We start from the raw sequence: 21,130 nt of genomic DNA, 5'->3' as shown, positions 1-21,130 counted from the left end.
CAGAACGCCCGGTCTCCCCTTGTTCGTAGCTTTGTCCTCGGAGGTTGGAGAACAAAATAAAATGTGATATATTTATTTAAGCTCGTGATGCTATCAGCATGCTAACCAGGCTAATAGGTGTGCCAGACCTGAGGTACATCCATCTTTAAAGACTTTTTACTCGGGATGTGCTGATCAATCGGCCACCGATCAGTATGAAAAGGTACTTGATCGCCATTGCCTAATTAGGAGTCTTTGTTTGTTTACTTACTACTTAAAGACAAGTTGTCTAGTATGTTCACTATTTTATTTAAGGACTAAATTGTTCTTCAATTGCAATAATAAACATATGTTTTTGATTTTTTTGTTGTTGAAATAAACCCAAAAATGCCATTTTTTTGTGGTGCCTTTTATTTAGAAAAGTATCGAAATACATTTTGGTATCTGTACCAGAACCAAAATGTTGGTATCGAGACAACCCTACTATACACGCACATACATCGGTAAATGTCAACACTCTGGTATCCAGTCCGTCACTCAAATACGTCTGTGTGCAACATAAGCACAAGTAACAGATCCTATTGTTGTGAGTTGTGAATTATATTTATATAGCGCTTTTCTCTAGTGACTCAAAGCACTTTGCATGGTGAAACCCATTCTCTTAAGTTACATTTAACTCAAGTATTTAAGTTACATTTAATTTAGGCATTTAAGTTGCATTTAAAGCAGTGTGGGTGGCACTGGGAGAAGGTAGATAAAGTATCTTGCCCAAAGGACACAACAGCAGTGATTAGGATGGTGGAAACGGGGATCGAACCAGGAACCAGTGTTTCCCACACATTCATTTATTTGTGGCGGCCCGTCATGAAAGAATTACGTCCGCCACAAATAGATTTTTCGTTTTTTTAAAATTTTTATTTAATTTAAAAAAATATATATTTTTTTTTGTCCTGTCCAGCTTCTCAGGCAAATCATATAGTTGATGTAGATGCCCATATAGGCTGTTCAGATTTACTTTACAAAAGAGAAGTGTAGGATACTTCTCTTGTTGCCTTATTTGTATTTGACCACTACTGTTTTCTGTTTATTTGTTACTGACTGTGGCAGGACACCTCTGCCTCTGTTTCACTTTATGTTGCTGGTAAATAATATGGTTGTAGTAGTAGGCTAAAGTTAAATTATTTAGTATGCACTAATTAAAGGGGCAGAGCTTTAAGAGACATTTTAGCTTTTATATTTTATAAGATATATTTTTTGTAAGAACCACAATTAATAAATATATTTCAGTGAATAACTTATTGTTCAAATCTGTATATAAATATGTACATAAAGTGTTGTAATTATATTGTAAAATGGATGGATGGATGGACGGACGTTTAAAACAAAACTTATTATTAATTAGTAAGTATACATTTTTTGAGCCTTTTTAGAGAAAATCATATCATTGTAGTAAATTATGCAAATTACTCGATGATGTCATGGTGACCACGCCCATAGCCACGCCCCCACCACCACAGGTATCTTGGCAGTTTATGGGAAACACTGAGGAACCCTCAAGTAGCTGGCACGGCCGCTTTACTAACCGAGCCCCTATTGTTACAAAGTGCACACCCACATAACATGCTAAGTGAATGTTTTGGTCAAAAGTTTGCATACACTTGTAAAGAACATCATGTCATGGCTGTCTTGAGTTTCCAATCATTTCTACAACTCTAATATTTTTTGTGATAGAGTGATTGGAGCACATACTTGTTGGTCACAAAAAACATTCCCGAAGTTTGCATCTTTTATGAATTTATTATGGGTCTACTGAAAATGTGAGCAAATGTGCTGGGTCAAAAGTATACATACAGCAATGTTAATATTTGCTTACATGTCTCTTGGCAAGTTTCACTGCAAAAAGGCGCTTTTGGTAGCCATCCACAAGCTTCTGCTTGAATTTTTGACCACTCCTCTTGACAAAATTGGTGCAGTTCAGCTGAATGTGTTGGTTTTCTGACATGGACTTGTTTCTTCAGCATTGTCCACACGTTTAAAGGCCTACTGAAATTATTTTTTTTAATTTAAACGGGTATGACAGATCCATTCTATGTGTCATACTTGATCATTTCGCAATATTGCCATATTTTTGCTGAAAGGATTTAGCAGAGAACATCGACGATAAAGTTCGCAACTTTTGGTCGCTGATTAAAAAAAGCCTTGCCTGTAGCGGAAGTAGCGTGACGTCGCAGGTTGAAGGGCTCCTCACATTTCCCCATTGTTTACACCAGCAGCGAGAGCGATTCGGACCGAGAAAGCGACGATTACCCCATTAATTTGAGCGAGGATGAAAGATTCGTGGATGAGGAACGTTAGAGTGAAGGACTAGAGTGCAGTGCAGGACGTATCTTTTTCCGCTCTGACCGTAACTTAGGTACAAGCTGGCTCATTGGATTCCACGATCTTTCCTTTTTCTATTGTGGATCACGGATTTGTATTTTAAACCACCTCTGATACTATATCCTCTTGAAAATGAGAGTCGAGAACGCGAAATGGACATTCACAGTGACTTTTATCTCCACGACAATACATCGGTGAAGCACTAACGTGATAGCATCGTGCTTAAATGCAGATAGAAACAAAAGAAATAAGCCCCTGACTGGAAGGATAGACAGCAGATCAACAATACTACTATCAGGAGACACCAAACCAAACACTGGACCTGTAACTACACGGTTAATGCTGTGCCGCCTGTCGAAGCCTAGCAATGCTGTTGCTAACGACGCCATTGAAGCTAACTTAGCTACGGGACCTCGTCAGAGCTATGATAAAAACATTAGCGGTCCACCTACGCCAGCCCTCATCTGCTCATCAACACCCGTGCTCACCTGCGTTCCAGCGATCGACGGAGCGACGAAGGACTTCACCCGATCATCGATGCGGTCGGCGGCTAGCGTCGGATAGCGCGTCTGCTATCCAAGTCAAAGTCCTCCTGGTTGTGTTGCTGCAGCCAGCCGCTAATACACCGATCCCACCTACAGCTTTCTTCTTTGCAGTCTTCATTGTTCATTAAACAAATTGCAAAAGATTCACCAACACAGATGTCCAGAATACTGTGGAATTTTGCGATGAAAACAGAGCTGTTTGTATTGGGACACAATGGTGTCAATCCGTGACGTCACGCGCAAACGTCATCATGCCGAGACGTTTTCAGCCGGATATTTCCCGGGAAATTTAAAATTGCACTTTATAAGTTAACCCTGCCGTATTGCCATGTGTTGCAATGTTAAGATTTCATCATTGATATATAAACTATCAGACTGCGTGGTCGGTAGTAGTGGCTTTCAGTAGGCTTTTAATTATAACCTGATTTAGCCATTCCTTTACCACTTTTGACGTGTGTTTGGGGTCATTGTCCTGTTGGAACACATGTTCTGTGTTTACTAACATGACATCATGGTGGAGCTGAAGCCGAGTTTCTTAACATGGAGATATTCTAGACTGACCATGCGTCCTCTTTTCCCCGGACATGTCTTCTTTTGCGGGGCTGTCCGGGTGGAGGTTCTTAAATGCCTCAAATGTCCGGCATTTTGAGTTAGGGTTGCGTGTATTTTCAATGTACGTTCAGGGTTAAGAAGGGGTTAAAAACTAAACAAATTGTGCGCACGCAGCAGCATTGGTGAGGGAGGGGCAGAGACAGAGAGAGTGGATTGATTGATTGAGACTTTTATTAGTAGATTGCACAGCACAGTACGTATTCCGTACAATTGACCACTAAATGGTAACACCCCAATACGTTTTTCAACTTGTTTAAGTCGGGGTCCACGTTAATCAATTTCTTTCAAACTGTCATTGCTCAAAACATAATATTGAATCAAAATCAATGTTATTATAAATTATTGACCTATCCAAGGTTCCTGATTACTTCACATCAAATATTCCACTTTGAAAAATATTTTTGGTGGAAGATTTTGCATATTTTGTGTGTTTGCCATTAAAAACATAGTTTTGTTTGACAAAAAAGGGTGGAAAACAAACAAACAAAAAAACAACATGAAAAAAACTAAAACATTTTGCAATGAGGGATAGATCTGAAGTTGATATAGACTCCAGAGATTTAAGCATTAAATATAAAATGTATGTGTGCCCTGGCACACCATTATCATTTCATGACCCAAGCAAAACACTTTTTACACTTTTATACTGAATTAAATACACCTACAACTTATTAAATAAAAACATAGAAAAAACTACCATCAGTGGTAAAGTTTAGATCCATGAAGGAAAGTAGAAAGTGAATGAATGTTTATAACTGAATACATTTACATATGCTTCAGTGTTTCCCATAAACTGCCAAGATACCTGTGGCGGTGGAGGCGTGGCTATGGGCGTGGTCACCATGACATCATCGAGCAATTTGCATAATTTACTACAATGATATGATTTTCTCTAAAAAGGCTAAAAAAATGTATACTTACTAATTAATAATAACAGTTTTGTTTTAAACGTCCATCCATCCATCCATTTTACAATATAATTACAACACTTTATGTACATATTTATATACAGATTTCAACAATAAGTTATTCACTGAAATATATTTATTAATTGTGGTTCTTACAAAAAATATATCTTATAAAATATAAAAGCTAAAATGTCTCTGAAAGCTCTGCCCCTTTAATTAGTGCATACTAAATAATTTAACTTTAGCCTACTACTACAACCATATTATTTACCAGCAACATAAAGTGAAACAGAGGCAGAGGTGTCCTGCCACAGTCAGTAACAAATAAACAGAAAACAGTAGTGGTCAAATACAAATAAGGCAACAAGAGAAGTATCCTACACTTCTCTTTTGTAAAGTAAATCTCAACAGCCTATATGGCAGACCTGGGCATTCTGCGGCCCGCGGGCCGCATCCGGCCCTTTGTGCGTCCCTGTCCGGCCCGCCTGAGGCCAATTATAAATTACAAAATACATTTTAAAAAGTATCTATGTCGAGTGTGCAATACAACGGTGCTGCTTTTGTTTTGAAAATCGTTATTTGTATTACTTCCGTGTGGACGTATGCGTGTGCGTGATTGTGAGTGAATGTGAACAGCTGCAATCATTAATTACAAAATAAAGTTGAAAAAACATCTATGTCGTGCGCGCAATACAACTGTGCTGCTTTTATTTTGAAAAGTATTATTTATGGGCGTGTGTCCGTGGGTAACCTGCGAGTGAAGGTGCACATGCAGCGACAAGTGATGCACGGTTTACACCCGAGACGCTAAAAAGAGAAAAGTTGATGAAGAATGGCGTGTTTTCAACAAGAAATGGACTGCCAAGCAACGTTCCCTCTAAGGTGCGTGCCTGCGCAATTGCGCACTGCTCAAGCGTCCTCTGCGCACAGCAAATATATGCCGCGCACCAAATCAAATCCCATCTGAATTCTAAACAAAATAAACATATTTATTCTATGTAATTTTGCAATGCAACTTTGAGTGACAGTGACAACAAGCGGCCCTAACGGTGTTCGTCAACACCGTTCGATTGAACACCGTTCAATTATTGTAACGTCTATCGAGATGCTTCGAGGACAGGAATTATATCGATCACTTTGAGCAAAACTGTTTATATTCGGACATAACCACACCAAAAACATGAGTAAAACAATTCTATCTCGAAAAACTAGTCATTTTCTGCCGTACAAACCAGGCCAAAACCAACTTGTTATCTGTCACCAACACGCATAGCACTAAACCACTGCTGCGTTTATGGCCACACAAAAAGTCGGACAACTCAAACACCACACAAAGTTACACTATGACTCCTCAGTCATACGTGTGCTTATTTTACTGTCATTTATTATTAATGTTAATTTATTTATATTAGTCATGGAATGCTGTTACACACACTATGTTGAAGTATTACTATTATTATTAATTATTATTATTATTATTATTATTATTATTATTTATCTTACGGTATATATCAAAAATAATATTGAGCAAAATTTAATTGAAATATTGTCGATGTGGCCCTCCAGCAGTGCTCGGGTTGCTCATGCGGCCCCCGGTAAAAATTAATTGCCCACCCCTGCTATATGGGCATCTACATCAACTATATGATTTGCCTGAGAAGCTGGATACATATATATATATATATATATATATATATATATATATATATATATATATATATATATATATATATATATATATATATATATATATATATATATATATATATATATATATATATATAAAGAAGTAACTAACTAGTTACTTTTCACAGTAACTGTTGCGTTGACCAGCATTCCTCCAATGGGGAATTCAAATTGCTAGTCTCTCCCAGATTCTTTTCATGGCAATAAGCTAATGTTTATATTCAATCAACAGGCAGTAGTTGGTATTTTGTGGTTTATTCTCTAAGCTTAGAGGACAAACCTGAGACCAATCTAGCACACCAGCGTTCCCCAGCCCGGTCCAGATCGGTCTAGCTCGGTCTCCCCTCCAACCCCCGGAAGTCCCGTGATCTTCCCTCTGTCCCTCGCCCCCACTCCCTTTGTTTAGACTACTCTGAGTTATCTCTATCCAATCTAGAAGGCCAACACCTTACTATGAGACTCAAAAGAAGGAAGAATACTAGCTATTCTGTATATGACTATAGGAGTTTAGAAAGAAGTAACACTTAAATATGGATATGATTCTGATCTTCTTCCCATTTTGAAAATTCCTAGCGCTGATCAACAGATTGTATTATTCTCCAGTGCAATAACAGTACTGAAAGGAAGGCTAAAAGGGCGTTAATGGGAGCTTTAAAAAAAAGAAGAAGTAACTAACTAGTTACTTTTCACAGTAACGCATTACTTTTTGGTGTAAGTAACTGAGTTACTTTTGAAATAAAGTAACTAGTAACTGTAACTAGTTACTGCTTTTCAGTAACTAACCCAACACTGATTATATGTATGTGTCTTGGCATCCTTAGGGATTGTGTGTCTATTCAAGATTCGTTAGCGACTGTTCGCTTCCATGAACTCCTGGCTCAGATAGATGACCAACACAGTCGCTTTGCACTGGCCAATAACTTCCTGCAGCAACATAACTTCCGCAAGATCAAGAGGAACCTTCAGGTACAGAATGAGCCGGGCGTCCCACCCACCCGGGGAATGTGCTATTTACCCTTGTCGTCAATGTGACTGTGTGACTGTTTTCCAGGATCGATTCCAGGAAGACCCAATCCACATGGCCATGATCATCTCCAAAATCCTAAAGGACGAGGCCTCGATCCTAGAGAGTGCAAACAGTGCGAAGGTAGAATGGAACTACGTTTGATTCAAACAAAACTATGGAAACGAGTTGAATGAATGGGATGCGCACCAAAAATGTATGCCGTTTTGCAGGAAAGTGAGGACAATGTGTCAGCCATGGTGGTGGAGAAACAGAAGCTGGACAGCAAAGTGCAGGAGATAAGGGAACAAGCTCAGGTGACACCAATGTTCACCCTCACCCACTACCACTACACCCTCACAATGAAGCAACGAGGGGTAAAGCGTCGTCATCTTTCCGAGTCGGCTTCCAAAGGGGTGGAAAGTTTCCGGTAAATTTCCGGAGAATTTCCGTAAATTTACCACGGGAGGTTAAGCTCGGGAAGTTTGGAAACATTGACCATTTTTTGATTATTCAAAGTTTTACACCGTCCATGGGAATGAATGGGGAATTACAAAAATGATATATTATTGGGCACTTGTCCATATGCTGCTGCATCTTTGTGGCATTTTTGACGTAGCTCTTTGCACAGTATTTGCAAATGTACACAGCCTTTCCGCCTACATCGCTTGGGGTGAATATACGTGGCATTATTCTGTTTGTGTTTATTTATTCTTCCATCCATCCATTTTCTACCGCTTATTCCCTTCGGGGTCGCGGGGGGCGCTGGAGCCTATCTCAGCTACAATCGGGCGGAAGGCGGGGTACACCCTGGACAAGTCGCCACCTCATCGCAGGGCCAACACAGATAGACAGACAACATTCACACTCACATTCACACACTAGGGCCAATTTAGTGTTGCCAATCAACTCTTCCCCAGGTGCATGTCTTTGGAGGTGGGAGGAAGCCGGAGTACCCGGAGGGAACCCACGCAGTCACGGGGAGAACATGCAAACTCCACACAGAAAGATCCCGAGGCCGGGATTGAACTCACGACTGCTCAGGACCTTCGTATTGTGAGGCAGACGCACTAACCCCTCTGCCACCTAATGCAATGCCACACACAGATATAAATAGTCAGCTAAACAATTGGAGTAGTCTTTAAAAAATATTTTACTGATGGACAAATGAATAGAAATAGGCTAGATGAATAAATCAAATCAAATCAACTTTATTTATAAAGCACATTTAAAATTTACCACAGGGGTAGCCAAAGTGCTGTACAATGGGCAGGTTAGAAGATAATACAAGTACCGAGCAAACACAACACAACACAAACAGAACACGATAAAAAATAAATAAATAAAACATAAAAACAAGTTCACAGCAGGTGTATTATGGGGCGCCATTGCAGGATGGGTATCACTCAGTGTTAAAAGCCATGGAATAAAAGTATGTTTTTAAGAGAGATTTAAAAACAGGAAGAGAGGAGGCTTGTCTAACACTAAGAGGTAGGTCGTTCCAGAGCTTGGGAGCAGCAGCGGCGAAAGCTCTGTCACCTCTAAGCTTCAGCCTTGTGTCAGGGACCGTCAGCAGCAGCTGATCGGCTGATCTTAGGGATCGGGTGGGGCAGTAAGGCTGAAGGAGGTCGGAGAGATATGTTGGCGCGAGGTTGTTTAGACATTTAAAAACAAATAAAAGGAGTTTAAAGTTGATTCTGTAACGCACAGGGAGCCAGTGAAGGGACGCTAATATAGGGGTGATGTGCTCACGTCTGCGGGTCTGTGTTAGCAGACGAGCAGCAGAGTTCTGCATGAGCTGCAGGCGGGCGAGGGAGGCCTGGCTAATGCCTACATACAGGGCATTGCAGTAGTCTAAAATATTCGAGATAAAGGCGTGGATTAATTTCTCGAGATCATGTCCTGATAGAAGCGGTTTCACTTTTGCTATTTGGCGTAATTGATAAAAGCTTTTTTGAACGACTCTGCTGATTTGTTTTTCGAATTTAAAATCTGAGTCAAACTTTACCCCCAGGTTTGTGACACAGTCGCTGAGATACGGGGTCAGAGTGCCGAGGTTAACGTTGGGGGAGGGAGAGCGACTTGGACCGAACAACATAACTTCTGTTTTGTCTTCATTTAGGCTCAGGAAGTTAGCCGAAAGCCAGTCTTTGATGTCGTGCAGGCAGTCAATAAGACGTTGAACAGTGTAATTTTGTGCCATGGGAAAATAAATCTGTCAATCATCGGCATAAAAATTAAATGCAATACCGTACTTCCTAAAAATAGAACCAAGGTTGAGAAGGTAAAGCGCAAATAAGATAGGGGCAAGGATTGAGCCCTGGGGGACCCCATGTGGTAGAGGAGCTGTGGAAGACATAAAACTGTCTATTTTTACACAAAAACTCCTGTCGGTTAGGTACGACCGGAACCAGTTGAGGGCGGCGCCCTTAATGCTCACACAGTTCTCAAGACGAGTGATTAAGGTGGCGTGGTAGACGGTGTCGAACGCAGCAGACAGATCTAAAAGCACCAGGACAACATATTTACCAGAATCTATTGACAGGAGGATATCGTTAAAAACTTTTAGAAGCGCTGACTCTGTGCTGTGGAGGGCTTTAAAACCGGACTGGAACAGCTCAGTGATACCATTATCCTCTAAGAAGGGCAACAACTGACTGTAGACAACCTTCTCTAATATTTTGGAAATGTATGGAAGATTAGATATACAGTAGGTCTAAGCTTAGAGAGGAGAGAGGGGTCGAGGCTTGGTTTTTTTAAGTAGAGGTCGTACCACTGCATGTTTAAACTCTACTGGAACTATTCCAGTAGAGAGACTACTAAATGAACAGTCTCTCTAGGTCGTCCTCAGACGAGCCTTCCATCGTTGCTTCCAGTCATCCCGATTCTCCATACATTTGGCCAGTTCCTTGGTACTCTGAGCTCCTGCATCCTTCTTGAGTATGTCCACGTATGTTAGTGTGGGACGTCCTCTTGACCGATGCCCATGTGTTGGTTCCCACAGTACCAATTTGCTGGCTGGCAGCTGCTGATGCCTTTGGCAGTGCCCTGCTAGTCTCATTCTCCTTACAGCAATCTTCTCGCTCACCCTTGGTATTCCCCTGTAGAGGACTCTGTTGGTTACGTGCGCACTCTTGTTGATATTATGCACTGCACGCAGCATCCTGGTGTAGCAACCATCCAGAGACCTCCCCAGGATTGGCTTCAGGGTCCAGCATTCGCTGCCATAGAGGAGAACGGACTCAACTGTCGCGTAGAAGAAGCTGAGTTTGATTTGGCGGGGTAGGTTGGAGTTCCATACATTGGTCATGCCGTTCAGGGCCCTCCATGCAAGTGCCAGTCAATCAGCATGCTAAATCAAACTATAACCTACATTCTTGTATGACAACAGAATGGCTAGCAGAACAGAAGGCAGAGGAAACTACACATTTTGATTTAGTATTTGCTAGTTGAACTTTGTGCATGGGAGTTTGCCCAACTAGTCTACATGTGCTTTGTGGACTTGGAGAAGGCATTCGACCGTGTACCCGAGGAAGTCCTGTGGGGAGTGCTCAGAGAGTATGGGGTAACGGACTGTCTGATTGTAGCGGTCTGCTCCCTGTATGATCAGTGTCAGAGCTTGGTCCTCATTGCCGGCAGTAAATCGGACACGTTTCCAGTGAGGGTTGGACTCCGCCAAGGCTGCCCTTTGTCTTCCCCTTCGTTAAAGGCCTACTGAAATGCGATTTTCTTATTTAAACGGGGATAGCAGGTCCATTCTATGTGTCATACTTGATCATTTCGCGATATTGCCATATTTTTGCTGAACGGATTTAGTAGAGAACATCAACGATAAAGTTCGCAACTTTTGCTCGCTGATAAAAAAGCCTTGCCTGTACCGGAAGTAGCGTGACGTCACAGGTTGTGGAGCTCCTCACATCTGCACATTGTTTACAATCATGGCCACCAGCAGTGAGAGCGATTCGGATCGAGAATGCGACGATTTTCCCATTGATTTGAGCGAGGATGAAAGATTTGTGGATGAGGAAAGTGAGAGTGAAGGACTAGAGGGCAGTGGAAGCGATTCAGATAGGGAAGATGCTGTGAGAGGCGGGTGGGACCTGATATTCAGCTGGGAATGACTAAAACAGTAAATAAACACAAGACATATATATACTCTATTAGCCACAACACAACCAGGCTTATATTTAATATGCCACAAATTAATCCCGCATAACAAACACCTCCCCCCTCCCGTCCATATAACCTGCCAATACAAATCAAACACCCGCACAACACACTCAATCCCACAGCCCAAAGTACCGTTCACCTCCCCAAAGTTCATACAGCACATACTGTGTATTTCCCCAAAGTCCCCAAAGTTACGTACGTGACATGATTGGTACCAAAATGTACGTTGTTATGTATTTCAATACTTTTCAAAATAAAGAGGACCACAAAAATTTCATTATTGGCTTCATTTTCACAGAAGCACTTACGATTAAACATGTTTCTTATGGCACCCAAAGAAAAATATAAAATGATTGTAATTACAATTAAAAGGCACATTAAAAACATGGACTCTGTCGGATGAGGGGGTGTATTGGGATTGGGCCAAAATGTAGGGATCGGGCTAAAAAGTAGAGTTAAGGGCGTGTATTGAGACTGGACCTAATTCCGTGTGTCCTGCTTTGGGTCTGACTTTGGTGACATTTCAAATTTTGTGTCTCAGATGGCAGATCAAAACATCAAACATTTGGAAGATCTACAAGATGAATATGACTTCAAGTTAAACACTTGGAAGACCATAGGTAAGACCTGCCTCCAAGGCTCAGATACGTAAAGGTCGCATTAAGAAGGTGACTTAAATGTTGTGTGTTTGCGTAGAGAACGAACTTAATGACATGACGCCAAAGGAACTGGAGAGGGAGAAGATGATCATTGGTAGGATGTGCTTGGAGCTGAAGACCAAACGACAGGTTGGTTTATTCTTGGTTTATTGCTGCTGGAATCTGATGTCACACAACAGTGGCAGCTGACTGTCATCGTAAAACTGGTACCGTACTAAAATTATTTCGATACTTTTCGGTACTTTTCTAAATAAAGGGGACCACAAAAAAATTGCATTATTGGCTTTATTTTAACAAAAAATCTTAGGGTACATTAAACATATGTTTCTTATTGCAGTTAAGTCCTTAAATAAAATAGTAAACATACTAGACCACTTGTCTTTTATTAGTAAGTAAACAAACAAAGACTCCTAATTAGTCTGCTGACGTATGCATTGAAATATTGTATCATTTATCTACCTATTATTTTGTCGACATTATTAAAGACAAGTGGTAGAAAATGAATTATTAATCGACTTGTTCATTTACTGTTAATATCTGCTTACATTCTCTTTTAACATGTTCTATCTACACTTCTGTTAAAATGTAATTATCACCTATTCTTCTGTTGTTTGATACTTTACAGTAGTTTTGGATGATACCACAAATTTGGGTATCAATCCGATACCAAGTAGTTACAGGATCATACATTGGTCATATTCAAAGTCCTCATGTGTCCAGGGACGTATTTCCTGAGTTTATACCTGAGTTTATAAACATAATATAAATAAAAATAAACTAAAGAAGATTTTGTGATGTTAAAAATATTGATGTAATCATAGTAGTATTGACTAGATACGCTATTGTACGTGGTTTTAATTATAGTGGATGTTAGGTGTAGATCCACCAATGGCGTTTGTTTATATTGTAGCGTTGGTGCTGCAGGGAATTCTGGGAATTTGTTCTGTAGTGTTTATGTTGCGTTGCGGTGCAAATATTCTTCCATTTCCTTTGTTGTTTGATACTTTACATTAGTTTTGGATGATACCACAAATTTGGGTATCAATACGATACCAAGTAGTTACAGGATCATACATTGGTCATATTCAAAGTCCTCATGTGTCCAGAGACGTATTTCCTGAGTTTATAATCATAATATACATTTTTTTTTAAATGAAAGAAGATGTTGTGAATTATGCCAAAAAATATCGACGTAATCATAGTCTCGACTAGATACGTGCCTGCACTTGTTATGAGCAAATCCATGGCACCTATTATGCTCGATAACATGCTTACCAATGTTTACTCTCAGCTGGAGCATTTGGAGGCCTTTGTTAGTTCCAATTGTGTGAAGTTCCACTTGCGATTAGACTAAGGCCATGTCTACACTAAGTTGTTTAACCCCTAAAAGGAATAATTATTTAGCCTAAGCCCCGTTTTAGCCACGCTAAACCATCGTTCAAGGTCCCCCTCCTCGGACACATTTTTACACGGCTAAGTGCGCCGTGTATTTCTTGAATCTCCGGCACTTAGCTTTGTATGGACTCATTGATCGTTTACAGACTGAGTTCGGAGAGGAAGTGACGCCAGAAAGACACAAAAGAACTGACATCAGAAAGAACGCGCCACAGCCAGCTTCATAATAAAGCGGTTTCGTAACTCGGAGCTAACCACTAGAAATATGAAGACAAGTCATCCAGACATGCCCGTGTTTCTCCTTCCTCTACATGTACATGTGGAAATCACACATGAATACCTTAAGAGAACGCGATTGCAGCTATTTGAGATACAACACTTTCCAATGTCCAGGTCAGCTGTGATTCTTCTTAGCGAAAAACTGTGTCCGTTTGTCGAAGGAGAGACAACCAGAATGCGAGCTCCCGTGGATGTGATAAAAAAAGTAGCTTGTGCTTTGTATTACCTGGCCGTCGAGGGAAAACTACGGAAAACATTGAATGCTTTTGGACTGGCAAAGCAGACTTTATCAGTTATTGTCCGCCATGTATGTCGCGGACTCAACGTCTAGGTCCAGACTATATAAAGTCACCAAAAAGGAATGGACAATGAAGGTGAAGGCAAAAGAGTGAGGAGTGTCCTGACCAGATATCTAGATGCCTAGATTGATTGATGTAAAATGTTCTTTATCACATTGTTTACATGTCTAAAAAAGATTTGATTAATTGATGATGTCTCAGGTGTGATTCACTACAATAGGGCCCCACAGCACACTGGATTCCAGATAATTGAAATACCACAACACTGGATATTGTTCAGATAAGTTACATTTAAGAACTTGCACACAAAGCAACACTGGAGGTGACCATGACGTGCGCATTTTCCGCGCATCCGTACTAGGTCGCGTTGGGGGAGGGGGTCTTAAACGGTGGCATTGTTGTGTGTGGACACGGATAAAATTAGGTGGGACTTACCCGGGATAACCTCAGTGTAAACGGGGCCTGAAATGCAGCAGAGAGTCACTATGCCTCCTCTTTCTCCCATCAGGACGTTGTTCACCAACTGACGGAGCTACTGGACGTCAGTCAGGCTTTACTGTCGGACCTGATCTCAGAGGAGCTGCCCGAGTGGAAGCAGCGGCAGCAGATTGCCTGCATTGGTGGACCACCTAATGCTTGCCTGGACCAGCTGCAGAATTGGTGGGTACTGTCAAAGCCAATGGTGTACTATATCTATATCTATGGATGTACTATATACATCAACTATTTGTGCGCTTGCAGGTTCACCACACTAGCAGAGACCCTTCAACAGGTTCGCCAGCATCTGAAGAAGCTGCAAGAATTGGAGCAGAAGTTCACTTATGACAGCGACCCCATCCCCAAGAAGAAAGATATCCTTGAGGACCGAGCTATGGATCTCCTTAATAACCTCCTTAGCAAGTACTTACTGATTTTTGGTCTATTGGCTGATTGTTATGCCATTGTGGCGATGCCTCATCCAGTTCTGTTGTGTGTGTGTGCAGCGCTTTGGTTGTGGAGAGGCAGCCCTGCATGCCCGCCTACCCACACAGACCACTGGTGCTGAAAACCGCCATCCAGTTCACTGTAAAACTGCGGTAAGTCGGGACTTTGCTGCCGCTTAGGTTTGCATTTCAAAACAAGACACAACTTTGTGAGTTTCGAAGATCCCCATTGTCTGCTGTGTGTTCAGGTTCCTGGTGAAGTTGCCCGAGTTTAACTACCAGCTCAAAGTCAAAGCTGTATTTGACAAGTACGATCTCACTCCTGCGAAGCTTCACTGCCACGTTATTTGAACTTGTTGTTGATGTGTCGTCTTCATTTTCCCCAGGGATGTGGCGGAAAAGAAAGGGTACGTTTTCAAACCATTTACACATACAGCGGTTCTGTGCCTGGGTCTTTGTTCTCGATTCTCGTAGTCCACTTCAAAAAGTTAAGACGGAAAAGATTTAATTCAATTAGTAAACAGTGAATTGTCAAAAATTCACTTGTGGTTTTTAATAAATAACTGATCTCTAAATCTCTTAAAAACAAACTATAGAATAGAACAGAATAGAATGAACTTTATTGTCATTATATCTGCATATAACGAGATTAAGGACTCCAACTTAAGGTGCGGTAGTGGGAACAAATATGGGGTAAAAATAGATTACACAACAGGTAATAAAGAAAAAACTAACAATTGAAATAAACAGACTACTATCCAATAAAAATAATGAGCAATCCTGTACAATATACTAAACACTATAGAAATACAAAATACTGTACAATATTCAGAACAAGACAAGAGTACCGGAGTAATAAATAACAATCCGTGTCGGACGTATTGCACTCGAAGGGTAATATTGCACAGTAGGGTATTAGGGTAGGATATTGTATAGGGGTGAATTATTACTATAAGTTAAGAGTTCAAGATGGTGACAGCTCTGGGAAAGAAGCTGTCTCTGAGCCTGTTTGTTCTGGCTCTGATGCACCTGTAGCGCCTGCCCGATGGTAGCAGGTGGAAGAGGTGGAAGCCAGAGTGTGTGCTGTCCTTGGTGATGCTTTTTGCTCTGTTGAGGCAGTTGTGTAAATCCTTCAGGGAGGGTAGGGGGCTTTATGACCCTCTGAATCGCCTGTTTGTCTGCTTCAGTGCAGCTGGCGTACCACACTGTTATGCAGTACGTCAGCAGGCTCTCGACAGCCGAGCGATAGAAGGGACTAGGAGAAAAAAACATGCACATAGAAGTTAGCGGGACGTTTATAAATAGAGTAAATGAACACAAAGTCTTGGGGTTAAGATAGACACTACTGACTTGGAAACCACATGTGAGAGCAGTACAGTCTAAATTGGCTAAGGGTGTCTCCATTTTGTGGAAAATGCAGAAATTACCAAATCAAAATTCACTAAGAACGATTTACTTAGCTCTTTTATTCCCGCATTTACAGTATCGCGCTGAAGTTTGGGGGCACACCTACAGAGACACTATAGAACCACTATTTAAGGTCCACAAAAAGACAATTAGAATGATGCATTATGCCCCATATAGAGTTCATACCAATGATCTGTTCATAATGAGTAATTTTCTTAAACTACATGATATAATCCAACACAGTAGCCTTCAAGTTATGTTTATGGCCTCACAAAGTGCTCTACCTGAGTCTGTTTTCACTCAGAGATGGTCCACATGAACTCAGGGGTGTCCTGAAATTCAAACATAACATGATAAATTCCACATCCCAGCAGCAATACTTGTATTGTGATTTCCCTATCAAATGATTAAAAAAAGTAAGTTCACTTTGTATGCCGAGGACTGTCACGTGGACCACATTGGAAATGAGCCTTTTGGCTTTTTGTGCCATCCATTTGCCCTTTTAAAGCATTACATGGATTCAATTCTTGAAGATGTCAATAAACTTCTCAATCAATCAGTGAGACATGCACCTGTGCCTCTCAGGTTCCGCAAATTCAACATCCTGGGAACAAACACCAAAGTCATGAACATGGAGGAGTCCAATGGCAGCCTGGCCGCAGAGTTCAGACATCTGGTCAGTTTGATGTATTATATTGACTGCAGTTCATATTCTAACATGGGATGTTTCAATATTTAACAGTTTTATGACCGCTTAAGAAGTGAAGTGAGCTACTGAACACATGCTTTGTTTTTTCAACAGCAATTAAAAGATCAGAAATTATCAGTCAAAACTAACGAGGTAAGATTGTTTGATCTTTGTATTTGTGACTTGAAATATACAGCAAGTGAACCTGCTAAAGGGGTCATGTTATGAATGTTATCTATACTCTCAGTTTTTTATAAGTTACCGCCAATGTTGAAATGATCAATTTTCATAGGAACGGAAGCAGTAGCAGGTAGCATCTTTTTTTTCACAATGCACTTCCACCATGACCCGCCCCGCCGAATTTTTATTGGTTGACGTGTGTGTGTGACGATTGCTGATATATACGCCTAGTCTCTTACGTGGATGAGATAAATAATATTATTTGATATATTACTTAGACTTAGACTTCCTTTTTATTGTCATTCAAATTTGAACTTTACAGCACAGATAAGAACGAAATTTTGTTACATAAGCTCATGGTAGTGCAGCGGTAATGTGTTAATAATTTCACACATAAGTCGCTCAGAGTATAAGTCGCACCCCCGGCCAAACTATGAAAAAAACTGCGACTTATAATCCAAAAAATACGGTATGTATGTATATGACATCACATGGACAAAGATAAGACCTTCTGGAGCAAAGTTCTGTGGTCAGATGAAACAAAAATGTAGCTGTTTTGGCCAAAATACCCAGCAATATGTTTGGAAGACAGAAAGTAAGGCCTTTAATCCCAGGAACACCTACCCTACCGTTAAGCATGGTGGTGGTAGTATTATGCTCTGGGCCTGTTTTGCTGCCAATGGAACTGGTGCTTTACAGAGAGTAAATGGGACAATGAAAAAAGGAGGATTACCTCCAAATTCTTCAGGACAAGCTAAAATCATCAGCCCGGATGTTGGGTCTTGGGCGCAGTTGGGTGTTCCAACAGGACAATGACCCCAAACACACGTCAAAAGTGGTAAAGGAATGGCTAAATCAGGCTAGAATGAAGGTTTTAGAATGGCCTTCCCAAAGTCCTGACTTAAAGGCCTACTGAAAGCCACTACTACCGACCACGCAGTCTGATAGTTTATATATCAATGATGAAATCTTAACATTGCAACACATGCCAATACGGCCGGGTTAACTTATAAAGTGCAATTTTAAATTTCCCGCTAAACTTCCGGTTGAAAACGTCTATGTATGATGACGTATGCGCGTGACGTCAATGGTTGAAACGGAAGTATTCGGACACAATGTATCCCAATACAAAAAGCTCGGTTTTCATCGCAAAATTCCACAGTAATCTGGACATCTGTGTTGGTGAATCTTTTGCAATTTGTTTAATGAACAATGGAGACTGCAAACAACAAAGTTTTAGGTGGGATCGGTGTATTAGCGGCTGGCTGCAGCAACACAACCAGGAGGACTTTGACTTGGATAGCAGACGCGCTATCCGACACTAGCCGCCGACCGCACGGATGATCGGGTGAAGTCCTTCGTCGCTCCGTCGATCGCTGGAACGCAGGTGAGCACGGGTGTTGATGAGCAGATGAGGGCTGGCTGGCGTAGGTGGATAGCTAATGTTTTTAGCATAGCTCTGTGAGGTCCCGTTGCTAAGTTAGCTTCAATGGCGTCGTTAGCAACAGCATTGTTAAGCTTCGCCAGGCTGGAAAGCATTAACCGTGTAGTTACATGTCCATGGTTTAATAGTATTGTTGATTTTCTGTCTATCCTTCCAGTCAGGGGTTTATTTCTTTTGTTTCTATCTGCAGTTAAGCCCGATACTATCACGTTAGCTCCGTAGCTAAAGTGCTTTGCTGATGTATTGTCGTGGAGATAAAAGTCACTGTGAATGTCCATTTCGCGTTCTCGACTCTCATTTTCAAGAGGATATAGTATCCGAGGTGGTTTAAAATACAAATCCGTGATCCACAATAGAAAAAGAAAAGTGTGGAATCCAATGAGCCAGCTTGTACCTAAGTTACGGTCGGAGCGAAAAAAGATACGTCCTGCACTGCACTCTAGTCCTTCACTCTCACGTTCCTCATCCACGAATCTTTCATCCTGGCTCATATTAATGGGGTAATCGTCGCTTTCTCGGTCCGAATCGCTCTCGTTGCTGGTGTAAACAATGGGGAAATGTGAGGAGCCTTTCAACTTGCGACGTCACGCTACTTCCGGTACAGGCAAGGCTTTTTTTTATCAGCGACCAAAAGTTGCGATCTTTATCGTCGATGTTCTCTACTAAATCCTTTCAGCAAAAATATGGCAATATCGCGAAATGATCAAGTATGACACATGGAATGGATCTGCTATCCCGTTTAAATAGAAAAAATTCATTTCAGTAGGCCTTTAAACGTGTGGACAATGCTGAAGAAACAAGTCCATGTCAGAAAACCAACACATTTAGCTGAACTGCACCAATTTTGTCAAGAGGAGTGGTCAAAAATTCAAGCAGAAGCTTGTGGATGGCTACCAAAAGCGCCTTATTGCAGTGAAACTGGCCAAGGGACATGTAAGCAAATATTAACATTGCTGTATGTATACTTTTGACCCAGCACATTTGATCACATTTTCAGTAGACCCATAATAAATTCACAAAAGAACCAAACTTCACGAATGTGCTCCAATCACTCTATCACAAAAAAAACAAGAGTTGTAGAAATGATTGGAAACTCAAGACACTATGTCTTTTACAAGTATATGTAAACTTTTGACCACGACTGTAGCAAAGAAATCAAACAATGTACCGTATTTTTCGGACTATAAGTTGCAGTTTTTTCATAGTTTGGCCGGGGGTGCGACTTATACTCATGAGCGACTTATGTGTGAAATTATTAACACGTTAGCGTAAAATATCAAATAATATTATTTCGCTCATTCACGTAAGAGACTAGACGTATAAGATTTCATGGGATTTAGCGATTAGGAGTGACAGATTGTTTGGTAAACGTATAGCATGTTCTATATGTTATAGTTATTTGAATGACTCTTACCATAATATGTTACGTTAACATACCAGGCATGTTCTCTGTTGGTTATTTATGCCTCATATAACGTACACTTATTCAGCCTGTTGTTCACTATTCTTTACTCAAATGTCTATTCTTGGTGTTGGGTTTTATCAAATAGATTTCCCCCAAAAATGCGACTTATATATGTTTTTTTCCTTCTTAATTATGCATTTTTAGCCGATGCGATTTATACTCCGAAAAATACGGTACTAAAATGATTCACTTTAAGAAACTGTTCAAACTTAAAATATTTGCACAGTACAATTAAGAAGAATCCTGATTAAAAAAAAAACACCTTATTCAACCTTATTAAAAAAAGTTGAAAATCTTACTCATCTCATAAAGCAGTGGTCCCCGGGCCGCGGACCGATTGGTACCGGGCCGCACAAGAAATTAAAAAAAAAATATGTTTTTTTTTATTTTTTATTTTTTTTATGAAATCAACATAAAAAACACAATATATACATTATATATCAATATAGATCAATACAGTCTGCAGGGATACAGTCCGTAAGCACACATGATTGTATTTACAGGTATTTATGTAAAAAAAAAAAAAAAATTTTTTTTTTTAAATAAGCACCCCCCCCCCAACCCCCAGTTGTTTGCAAATGTGGTTACAATGCTAAAACATGAAAAGTTAAAGCTAAAAAAAGAAATACACTTTATTGAGTTAACATTATTTCTTTATAGGGGGAAAGATGTGATGTTATGAGCTAGGAATATAACAACTACACTACCCAGCATGCAACGGGAGTGACGAGCATGAAAGTGTTGTTGCATGTCGCCACCCGGCAGCTAAGAATGAGGTTATGAGCACGCTGTGAAAGTAAACGTCAAGAACTCAGCCAACACGCCTCGTCTGCATTATTTATAATTAGACAGACAACACATATACAGTGTGATTTTGTTTGTTTACAAGGAAAGAAAAACAAAAGTTAAAAAAGGGAGATGTGTTGTATATATATGTATGTGCTGCGGTTGCTTTAAGAACGTTGCGACAGCTGCCGTAAAGGAGATGCGTTGCTAGCCTAGTTGCTATGTTTCCGGTTGGTCGTAAAAGTGTTGGTCATGTGTTTGTACCCTGCTCAAATCTCTCAGTAAAGTTATTCATTGGATTATACCTTTTTGTTTTGAACCTT

General features: G+C 40.5%; 1 protein-coding gene across 2 annotated transcripts in view; it reads left to right on the top strand.

Annotated features, from left to right (window-relative positions):
* The window catches only part of LOC133647865 (signal transducer and activator of transcription 1-alpha/beta-like), a 46,819-nt gene that overhangs the window by 8,634 nt on the left and 17,055 nt on the right, over positions 1-21,130 (top strand). For both annotated transcript variants that reach the window (XM_062043601.1, XM_062043594.1), the window contains exons 3-14: positions 6,931-7,075; positions 7,161-7,256; positions 7,346-7,429; positions 11,824-11,902; positions 11,979-12,070; positions 14,423-14,574; positions 14,656-14,814; positions 14,898-14,990; positions 15,086-15,145; positions 15,224-15,244; positions 16,830-16,920; positions 17,047-17,085. In XM_062043601.1, the coding sequence (XP_061899585.1) occupies positions 6,931-7,075; positions 7,161-7,256; positions 7,346-7,429; positions 11,824-11,902; positions 11,979-12,070; positions 14,423-14,574; positions 14,656-14,814; positions 14,898-14,990; positions 15,086-15,145; positions 15,224-15,244; positions 16,830-16,920; positions 17,047-17,085 (1,111 nt within the window). The remainder of the gene's footprint in view (positions 1-6,930; positions 7,076-7,160; positions 7,257-7,345; positions 7,430-11,823; positions 11,903-11,978; positions 12,071-14,422; positions 14,575-14,655; positions 14,815-14,897; positions 14,991-15,085; positions 15,146-15,223; positions 15,245-16,829; positions 16,921-17,046; positions 17,086-21,130) is intronic.

Source organism: Entelurus aequoreus, linkage group LG01, assembly GCF_033978785.1.
Source record: "Entelurus aequoreus isolate RoL-2023_Sb linkage group LG01, RoL_Eaeq_v1.1, whole genome shotgun sequence".
NCBI lineage: Eukaryota > Metazoa > Chordata > Actinopteri > Syngnathiformes > Syngnathidae > Entelurus > Entelurus aequoreus.
The sequence above is the reverse complement of the archived record's forward strand: the minus strand, read 5'-3'. Positions and strand labels throughout refer to the sequence as shown.